Genomic DNA, 10677 nt, shown 5'->3' with positions numbered 1-10677 from the left:
TATATATATATATATATATATATATATATATATGTGTGTGAATATATATATGTGTGTGTATATATATATATATATATATATGTGTGTGTGTGTGTGTGCGTGTGTGATGTTTTAATTTAAATGTCGGTTGAGTTTTAAAGTTATTGCTGTTACCACAGGTGTCTGAATTCCAGAACCTACATGTTGGTTGATTTGAAAGAATAGGTCACAAAGACTCTACTTCTTCTCTTAAGTCCTGTTATGTTCCTAAATAAAAATCCCATCAGCTGTTGATAGTATTATATCATATCTGTAGTTGTTGGGAGCACCAGAAAATCTGCACCAAAGTGATACACATATCACACAGAGTAGCTTAACCAGACAGGTGGGCTGGGTTACTGAGCAGAGGTTGCTCACTTAAACTTCCAACCTCAGTGTGTGACTCCACAATTGCACTTCTGGGCGAAAGCTTACCATAAAGAAGTTGAAACTGTTTCAGTTGCGAAGAATGTTCTGACATTTTATCAAACGCAGTGAAATAACAACGGAAATATTTATAAGGACATAAGTGTTTAAACAGATCTATACTTTCAGCAGTATAGGGCATGTGAGTAAAGTTATTCTGCATCTCAGCTAAAATTAGGATATTTCACATATTTGCTCTTCAACTGCCTGATTTTGTGTTCGTGAAACCATTTAATCCATTATGATGTGCTTAAGCTTGTATCCTAATAATCTTATTTTCCTGATGTGACTCCAAAGTAACAACAAAACATTAACATGCTAAGCTTTTTAACCTAGCAAAGTCACTTCATGTTATTTAACTTGATGAAAACCCACTATACTCATCTTAAAAATCTGATATCACATTATCTCATCTCCTCATTGCTCTTTCTCAGCCAAAAAGCAGCTGTAAGGATGCCAAAGAAGTTCCAGGGCGAGAACTCCAAGGCGGCCACTGCCAAAGCTCGCAAGGCAGAAGCTAAGGCAATGGCAGACGCCCGCAAGAAGAAAGAAGAAGAGGACGCCCTTTGGCAAGAAACAGATAAACATGTACTTAAAAAGGAACAGAGGAAGGTGAGCAGAGATGCCCAACCTTCACCATAAGACCAATTTCATTACATGTTAACACTTTGGTGGAGTTTTAAACAAAACTGTGATCTGTTAGGATTACGAACAGCTTTTTAATCACTACATTTTCTTATGCCCACTGTTTGTTCCATTTTTTGTTCTCGAAAACCTTTTGTTGGGATCAAAATAACAGCTGCTGGAGAGGAAAAGAAACTTTGTTTCCTAAAATATTTATTTGGAAAAATCAGAAACCAGTGGCATGCTTGTTTACTCAACACCTCTGCCTCTGATTTGCATCAGAAAACCCCTTTTTTATTAGAAAACCGTAATAAACGGCTTTAAAAACAGATGGGTCAGAGGAAAAGTTTAAAGTTGGATCAGTTTATAAAACACCTAACAAGCTCAGAAGCTCTCATTGAGCACTGTTCATTTTATCTGCAAATTGAAAAGAGTTCACAGTTAATCAGAATTACTTTTAATGCCTTGCGGGAAATTCTTTTCTTGCAGTGCAACCGTTTACAGAAGAGAGAAAAATAAGATTGTAAGTACAAATAAGATATAAGATAAGGAAAATTAAATAACTTACTAAGTTGGTTGGTATATGGAAGGAGCTTAAATACAGGAGAACCATAAAGGAGAGCCTGTTTTTTGTTTTGTTTTTTTACTGAGGAAAATGTATAGAGGCTCATTATAAATGAATACTTGCAGAATGAGCGTCTTATACACTCAAGGCAAATGAAGCTCAGGAGTAGTTTTGTCTGTAATTTTGGTCTGTTTTATAGAAAAGGTTTTAAGGATCTCTCTTCTATACATATATAATGGCTAATCCCTGGTACTTTGTGTTGGGAAAACTAGCTGAATCAACTTTCTCTTGCCACAGGATGAAAAGGAGAAGAGGCGACTGGAGCTTCTTGAGAGGAAAAAGGAAAACCAGCGCCTCCTGGATGAGGAGAGCGCTAGGATAAAAGGAAAAATTCAGAAGGAGGCAGGATCCGGTGGAAAAGTGACCCGTGCCGAAATTCAGGAAATACTTCAAAATGAGCAACAGCAGCAGCAAGACATCAAGCCTAAAGGTAAAAGTCGGTTTGGAGGTACTGGACCAGGTGTGTTAGGGTTAGGGTGGAAATAAAATAAAAAACATTTCATCCATACAGAAAAAAGCCACCTGGAGACTCCTCTGGAAGAGAATATTAACAGAGTTATAGCTGAAGAAGGAACCGTGGAAGCACGAACAATAGAGGACGCCATCGCTGTGCTCAGGTACCAGACGTGTGAATGATCAAGATGCGTGTATTTTAGATGGTTTATGCTTTTTGTCACTGTTGACTTTTTTCTTACTGTGTCTCAGTACGGGCCCTGAAGACCTGGACCGTCATCCAGAGCGGAGGATGAAAGCAGCTTTTACTGCCTTCGAGGAAGCAAACATGCCCCGACTAAAAATGGAGAACCCAAACATGCGGCTGTCGCAGCTGAAGCAACAGCTGAAAAAGGAGTGGGCTAAATCTCCTGAGAACCCTCTGAACCAGCGTTTTGCCACCTATAACTCAAAGTGAATTTTGTTTATTTTATATTATCGCTTGAAAACTCTGCTTAAGCAATTTAGAGACTTTGATCTGAAAAAACTAATAATTTCACCAAAAACGAGTTGTCTTTGAGGAGAGCTCCATCAGCAAGCACCCACACACCTTCTCGTGTGCCAGAGGACTTGACTTTATTGTTTAAATTAGTAGAAAGGTAAAACTGATTATCTGCTTCCAAAATAACGACTCTGTCATGTTTGTGCACATCCTCTAATGAGGCAACTCAACATCTCATGAATTAAAGTACTTATTTTTTAGTCCTTCTGGGAAGGTGGGAAGCCAGATGTTTTCAGAATAACTTATTAAAGTTCACAGCTAAATCATCAACATGTGTTGTTTTGGTCTGTGCAGCGCAAACGGATTGAATGGAAATGTTGCAAGTGTAAGTCACATTTGTTTAATAAAGAGGATAAGTAAAAGATTTAATTCCAGGTCACATAGTGTACACCAACCAATGAATTTTGGAAATATATTATGTATAACTTTTTTTCTATCTCAGATTATTCTAGTAGGTAATGATTATTTTATTTTTTTGTAGTTCAAAAGGAACGATTTTAATCGCTTATTTAAATATATCTTCAAATAAATAGATAATATTACCCACAATACTCTATCAGTGTGTTTTAAATGTAAAAGAGCAGTTACCAATGAGAATCCTAGTCACGATACAATAATGTACAAACAATTATGAGCTACAAGTATTGCATTGATAAACGTATGAAATGTAGATTATAATGAAATTAAGTTGCAGCATCTCATATTTCAGTTCAGTTCTAATCCCACATTTGACACTTTCCTGATTTAAAAGTGTTCACCGTTCTAAAGTTTAGGTGCAGCAAAGCAAACATCCTCTTCATTTTCTGCTCTAACTCATCTTCCCCACATGGGTTTAGCTACCTTTTGAGAGCAGAGGTGTCGGGTCACTACAGATAGTTACTGTACTTAAGGTGTTTTTTTTTGTTTGTTTTTTTTGTTTTACCTGTAATCGACTTCAGGATTCTTTTTTGCTTTTTAACACCACCTTTGATCATAAATATCTGTACTTTCTACTGCTTACTCTCTTAATCAAAACTTGCTTCTTACTTCTACATATTGATTACAACATAACGGTTCCAAAACAAGAAATAAGAGAAAATCCAAATCACAAAAAGAATGTCCAGTAAGAGCATAGTTTGTTTATAGAAAACTACGAGTACTAAAATGACCTCAATAAAGACTAGGAGGAGGAGGCTAGGAATCTTTACAGATGATGGATGTCATTGTCTGAGATGAAAGACTATCCCCATCAGTCCCTCTTTATTAGATCTTAATTTTACATATTGATTATGGATTAAGTTCTGTTTTATTTTAATATTCTTTGAAACTTATTTGTGAATATCAAAGTATTTGGCTGCTTATGCAAAACAGTTGATTACAGTTATTATTCTATCTCATATTTTAATTTAAAACAAAACCAGATCAAGTCTGTATTTTATGCTCTCTCTAAGACAAAAAGAAAATGAACCTATTTTCTATGCATATAAAAAAACTCTTATAGAATAAGTAATTTTGCATCAATTAAGGCAAAAACTTCATTTTACTTTTGTACTGAACTATGATGTAGAGCCTGTACTTTATTCATAGATAAGTTCAGTTAGTCTTTTTTTTTTTTTTTTTACGTAGGTATCCTTATTTGTAAAGTTAAAAAAACTTGTTCTATTAGTACTTTTGAGACCTTTGTGAGAGTCGAACCTTTTAGAAACTAAGGTGCTAATTTGCTGAAGAATAAAAAAACAATAAAATCATAAACTATTCTAAAGTGAAAGGAGATCCCCACACAGTGAAGTAAAGCTAAGACGTGTGAGAATTTCCTACCAAAAATCAGGACTTATTAATTTTTTTTTGTTGTCACAAATTAGCAGAAAATGAGAGGAAACTGAACTAAAGATTGTTCCAAAAGTTCTATTTGTAAAATATGGAGAACCACACTAGTTAAAATCTTCAAATGAATCCCTAATGTTGAAGATAAACTAGGCCTATTTCATATTGTTCAATAATAAATCACTATTATCTTTTAGGCATATACTTACTGTACTTTAAAGACTAAGAAGAGTCTTAAAAATCTGTGTTTTATTTTCCCACAATCAGTTTCCTTTGTCCTTATCTATCCAAACCTGAAAGATAAGCAACGTAAATTCCATTATTTTTAAGAATGTTCTTGAACCCTGATCTAATAAGAATACTTCTTAAATGACCCTGGTTAAATGTTTTAAATGTATATATCCCTATTATCAATCAAAATGTTAGTCAAAGAAAAAAATAGCATTTTGTCTATATTTCACATATTTAATACAGATACTGTTAAAATATTGAGCTGCTGAAATCAGAAGCAGCAGACTTCACAGAGTTTTATGATGCAACAGTACACAGATGACAAAAATTAGCATTTTTAAAACATTTCTTATACAGGCCTTAGGTAAAACTATTTGAAACTCTATTTGTTAAAGCATCATAAAAAAATAAAAACAAGAGAAATACAATTTTGTTTCGATCCAAGAAAAAATAAACAATGTTATGTTTCTAGAACTGATCAAGCTGCTTCTGTGTCACAAACATTTAAGACAAATAAGATTTGGTTAAATAACAACCACCTGAGTAGATCATATTTTCTCTCTTAACAGAATGACTGGTGATTTGAAACAAACCTCATTATACACTGGTTGTTATATCGGACCTGTTAGATCTTCTAAGACACAGATGATGAGGCCTTGTGCTGCTTGGCATGATTCATTCAGAGCCCAGTTTAAAAATGGACACTTTTGTGCGGCAGGCTCTTGTGGCGGGAGAGATAAGAGACGGTGCAAAAGGCCTTTGAACCACAAGCTTTAATAACAACTTCAAATGACCTTTTATTTTCCACTTTGTAATGAATGTTAGAGATTGGCTTTGTTTTCCTTCCCAACCTACCTGTCCTCTTCCCATTTATCTACTGTGGTCTGATGTTACACATTTTTTTTATTTTTCCCCTCTGTGTCCCAACCTGAACCCTCCCACTCCCTTCTATTTGCATGGCAACCCTTCACCAAGGCAGCTGTCGCTTATTTCTTCCTTCATGTTGAATTCTAATTATTACTTTCAAAGGAAAGCATCTCTAAAGCTCCTTTATCAAGTGTCCAGACTGGGAGCAGACAAGCGGCTATCTAAAACCCACTCAGGCTGCTCCTCTTCTTCACCTTGACACATCTTTTCTGTTGATGGGGGGCATTTTGGTTTGCATGCTACATCTTCAACTTTGGATGGAATAAAAAAAAAAGCAGGAAGCAGGTAAGGATCACCTGTGCTGGTAATGATCTTTCTTTTCTTTTTGGTTATCAGGAAAAATTGAAGAAATAAATCAAACTTGTTATCCCTGAATTTAAAAGATCATGTTAGTTGGCTCCATATTATATTTTAAGGATGAATTACATTATGAAAGCATCTTGGCATAGTTCTAACTAATAAAATCCATTTTAAAAGCATTTTAATTCAGCTTTTTTTCAATCTTTTCTGTTAAAGGTTAAGATATGTTGGTAGACAATAGATTAAAGTTCTAAAAATGTAATTATTTTCTTAATGTTTACAGATAATAGAGTGATCTTACGGTAACAAGACGTAATTCAAAATTGGTAATGAATTAGAAATGTTTTTCAAAGAAATTAAATAAACACAAAAGTCTTTCTGGGTTTTTCTAAACAGACGATGGGGGGCTATGTCTGTTTTTGACAGGTTGTGTCTTATTAGCAACCTCATGTAAAAACAAACTGAAAAACAACCAATTGCTTCAAAAAACATGACTACAAGTATTTCCTTCATTTGCAAAAAGAAAGAGGTTACAGTATATGAACAAATGAGAAGATTAAAACAAACACCCTTTAAAAAGAGTTCAAATATGGAGAAAATTAGACATCTTATTCCCTAAAATTTTTAGTTTAGACATAAAGAATGCAATCTAACCTTGATAAGCCTGTGTTTCCTGCCCTTGGAACAGTTATACGAAAATTACTTGTCAAAATATAAGTCCTCCATCACAAAGGGTTTCCAGGAGAAGTTTTGCTCGTAAGTTAATTCCTGATAACTTTTTAATCTTGACTCCATTTGGCTGATAGCAAAATGAGTGCTGGACAAATGTATACATTGTCATAATCTAAAAAATATTTTAAGAGGTTTATACAACCTGAGTGATTCATGCTTTGCTCTAAACATGAGTTTTCTCTTGAAAAATTTCAACCTGAACTTTAAAATGTTCTGGTGAATTGGCTGAAAAAGGTGCTTTTTATCATTCTGTTGGTCCATAAACAATAACTTACCAATTGAAGCTTTTTATTCCTGCTTATTTTTATGGTATTGCTTTCATACTTGATTTCATGATGCCACTGGTGGCATTAATCATCTTGACATTTCTTCAAAATTAAGTTTAACAACAAAAATGGTCACAGTAAAAGCCTGTTTGTGGTGTATTTGTTACAATAGATTTTAAAACCGCTAAAAACAATATATTGGTGTATGAGGCTGTTTTTGTTGTCATAGTGATCTTATTAAATGGACTTAAAAGCAAGGCTCATGTAGGGAACCAGCTGTCAGTGTTGAAAATCTCTTTGTAATATTCAGAAAAAGAGATTTTTTTCCTATTGAAATCTGTTGTGTTTCTTACTCTGTGTTGAAACAAATGGATGTCATGTCTTTTCAGTCTTGCAGTGAAAACATGAGGTTGATTCTGGTTAAACCCACCAATGCGACAAGACGTCTTGACTCAACAGGTGAAGTCTTTCAAGATGGAGAACATCAACCTTGCGCTACAGGAGGTCCTGAGGAGAAACACCATCCGTTCTCTGGAAGCCCAGGCAAGTCCTCCTCATCTCCCCAGAAGAAGAGTATCTGCTGTGCTTCATCTTCCCTCCATGAGAAATCTAATGGAATCTGTCCTCCAAGAGGTTTGGCTCAGAGGTCACCTGAGAAAACCCAGAACCTCTCACTGTCACAGCTCAGTGACCAAGATTGGCAGATGCTTTGTGGCGAGGATCTACGCTTAGCAGGAAGAACCGAAGATGCTGTGGAAAATTCAACTCATAGGGATAGATGTGGCTGCCCCTGTCCGGATGCTCTCCAACAGGCTGAAGTCTTAAGCTTACAGCCACAATCAAATAGAGAAAACATCTCAAGACTGCGAAGTAAAAGAAGTGTTTCATCACCTCATACCCTGCCCTTCTCTGAAAGCATCCACCCTTCCACCACTTGCCAGGTTTCAACACAACCACCAAATAACAAAGATCATCGGAAACCTCCTACATACCACACAAAGAACACCATCGTGCCTCAGTGCTATGAGCAAGATTGTGATAAAGAACAGCGTTGCAGAGCCAGAGACTGCAGCCGTTTAGCTCCGTCAGAGCTGTTCAACATTCCTCTGAACTCAGCTCAGTGTGCCATAGCGAATAACAAACTTTCTGCAGTTGGTTCAGATGTCAACTGGAGCGAGCTTTTTGGCAAAGAACCTCTTTTGGCGCAGCAGTACCAAAGGAGAGAATCTCACTGCTCCCTAACTGGTGATCAAACATGGAAGCCATCTGGAGAGTCAGCATTTGCTCTCAAGTGTCGCCATCTTCCTTACAACCGCCTGACCAGAATGCCGTGGGGAAAGAGGTCAGTTACACCAGCCAGTCAGAGAAGTTTCATGTCTTTCTCCACCAGCCAGTGTAGTTTGCTTGAAAACCAGGATTTAACGGAGAGAACAAGAGAGCAAGAGGGTCAGGTATGTCAGTTTTTGTGTGCGTATTTCTATTGAAATATTTGCAAATGTTGTTACTCTCAAGGCAATTGGAAATTCCCTGTTTCATGCCGAATGTCACCATCTTTTGCAGGAAGCATTTCCACATCTCATTGCATCCAAACTATCTCCTCCCAAACCATTTCCTCCATTTACCGAGACCCTAGATAGTGACAATGTCCAAAATGGGGATGCAGTGCGGCCACTCAGCAGCCTGGGTACTTTAAGCTCAAGTTTTGCAGATTTTCCTTCAGACCAGCAGCAACTTCAGCTGCTTCACAGTGCCATCCTAGACGACACCTTGTCCAAGACAACTGGAGAAGACTCTAGTAAGGCCACCAGAGAGAGCCTGAACAGGTCCGAGGGAAGCAAACCACAGAAGAAGACGAAGGACATCAGCTATCGGCTGGGTCAGAGGAGAGCCTTGTTTGGGAAGCGCAAACAGCTGAGCGACTACGCGCTGGTCTGTGGGATGTTTGGTATTATTGCCATGGTCATTGAGACAGAGCTTTCGAGGGCTTTTTACACTAAGGTACCCAATATGAAAGAACATATAATTCTTAGTCCCAAGAAACTGATTGTCACTTATTGAAATAGATTTTTTTTAAATGTAAAATGAGGCTTGGTTACATATATATTTTATTATCTTGTGAAATTGGCTGTGCAGGTAGAAATCACAAATCAGAGTTTCAGATGGCTTTATAAGCTATTAGCTGAGCTAGAGTCTGATAATGCAAAGGTCATGAGTCCACTATAATGAATTCTGGAGCAAGTATTGTGAGCCCCCTCTAAGTCTTTTTATTTTATTCATTTTTTTTATAACTCATAATTTGAGGGTTTTGTTTTGATTCTGTAACTTTGAAATTTGAGTTCAAACGGAAAGCAGTAGTGAACCTGCAGCGAATCCAGAATCAATGGCACAACAAATAGCCTTCCTGAAGGTGTTTTTTGGAGACTAAATCTTTATATGACCGAAAAGAGTTTAGTTATCTACCAAGCTTTCTGCATCATAAAAACCTTAGGTCTATGACAGAGTTTCACAATCACTGTTTTATGTGGTTCTCACAACAGACTATATATTAATATGCTTGTCTCCATTGTGAACAGGAATCCATCTATTCTTATGTACTGAAAGGTTTGATCAGCATTTCAACCGCAATTCTGCTTGGACTCATTCTGATGTACCATGTGAGAGAAATACAGGTAGGATTGATGTTCTAAACTTTTTTTAAACTACTCAAAGAAATGATTCAAAATAGATTACTTGGAAATTGGTAATTAAGGAAAGACAAAGTACAAATTTTTTTTTGAAATTTTCCCTTAAATTTATACATTTCCCCCAATTTTTTTCACAAAAATTAAAAACTTGATGATTGGGTAACCTTATTTCGTTCTAGCTGGGTTCCACAGACCAAGATTAAAATTCTGGCTGTGATTCTGATAAATTCTGTATTTAAGAGCATCATTTAGAAAGGGTTTTAAAGGAGGATCTTACTTGCAAGATCAGATCAGAATTTCATTGTCCAGTACCATCTTCGGTAAACTAGACAAACTTCCCCACATGATTGAGAAGGGGAAGAAAAGTGTCATATTAAACATTGGGTTGCATTCATTTTCATGATAAATCAATCTTATTTTCCTATATTTCAACAAAGAGAAAATTTTGTTAATTTGCAATAATTGTTTGCAGCCCTTTATCCATAATTCCTATTCTCGTTCTCAGCTCTTCATGGTAGACAATGGGGCAGATGACTGGAGAATAGCAATGACCTTTGAGAGGATCCTCTTAATTGCGTTGGAGCTCCTAATCTGTGCCATCCATCCAATCCCAGGCCAGTATGTGTTCACCTGGACGGCACGCCTGGCCTTCAGCTACACATCATCTGTGGCAGATGCTGATGTAGACATCTTTCTTTCTGTGCCGATGTTCCTGCGCCTCTACCTGATCGGACGCGTCATGCTGCTCCACAGCAAACTCTTCACAGACGCCTCCTCACGTAGCATCGGGGCCCTCAATAAGATTAATTTTGACACTCGTTTTGTCATGAAGACTCTGATGACCATCTGTCCTGGGACTGTCCTCCTGGTCTTTAGTGTGTCCTGTTGGATCATTGCAGCATGGACAGTCCGTGTATGTGAGAGGTATTAGTTTTAAATATATGTGTTAAAATTGACAGCCTAACAGTAAAAAAAAAAATATATATATATATATATTTTTTTTTTCAGACATATATATATATATATATATATATATATATATATATA

General features: G+C 36.5%; 2 protein-coding genes across 2 annotated transcripts in view; both read left to right on the top strand.

Moving 5' to 3' along the window:
* The first annotated feature begins 878 nt into the window (after nucleotides 1–878).
* On the top strand, nucleotides 879–3117 carry ccdc124 (coiled-coil domain containing 124). Its single transcript, XM_015388306.1, has 4 exons — nucleotides 879–1056; nucleotides 1931–2123; nucleotides 2205–2310; nucleotides 2399–3117. The coding sequence occupies exons 1-4, from the start codon at nucleotides 898–900 to the stop codon at nucleotides 2601–2603; spliced, it is 663 nt and encodes a 220-aa protein (XP_015243792.1). The 5' UTR covers nucleotides 879–897; the 3' UTR covers nucleotides 2604–3117.
* Nucleotides 3118–7351: 4234 nt separating this feature from the next.
* kcnn1 (potassium channel, calcium activated intermediate/small conductance subfamily N alpha, member 1) overlaps nucleotides 7352–10677 on the top strand; it is a 6506-nt gene continuing 3180 nt past the window's right edge. The window contains exons 1-4 of the mRNA XM_015388316.1: nucleotides 7352–8397; nucleotides 8507–8944; nucleotides 9520–9615; nucleotides 10136–10554. Of these exons, the coding sequence (XP_015243802.1) occupies nucleotides 7651–8397; nucleotides 8507–8944; nucleotides 9520–9615; nucleotides 10136–10554 (1700 nt within the window). The 5' untranslated portion in view covers nucleotides 7352–7650. The remainder of the gene's footprint in view (nucleotides 8398–8506; nucleotides 8945–9519; nucleotides 9616–10135; nucleotides 10555–10677) is intronic.

The sequence above is a fragment of the Cyprinodon variegatus genome, unplaced genomic scaffold, assembly GCF_000732505.1.
Source record: "Cyprinodon variegatus isolate N-32 unplaced genomic scaffold, C_variegatus-1.0 Scaffold419, whole genome shotgun sequence".
Classification (NCBI taxonomy): Eukaryota; Metazoa; Chordata; class Actinopteri; order Cyprinodontiformes; family Cyprinodontidae; genus Cyprinodon; species Cyprinodon variegatus.
This window is presented reverse-complemented; position numbering and strand designations above follow the sequence as displayed.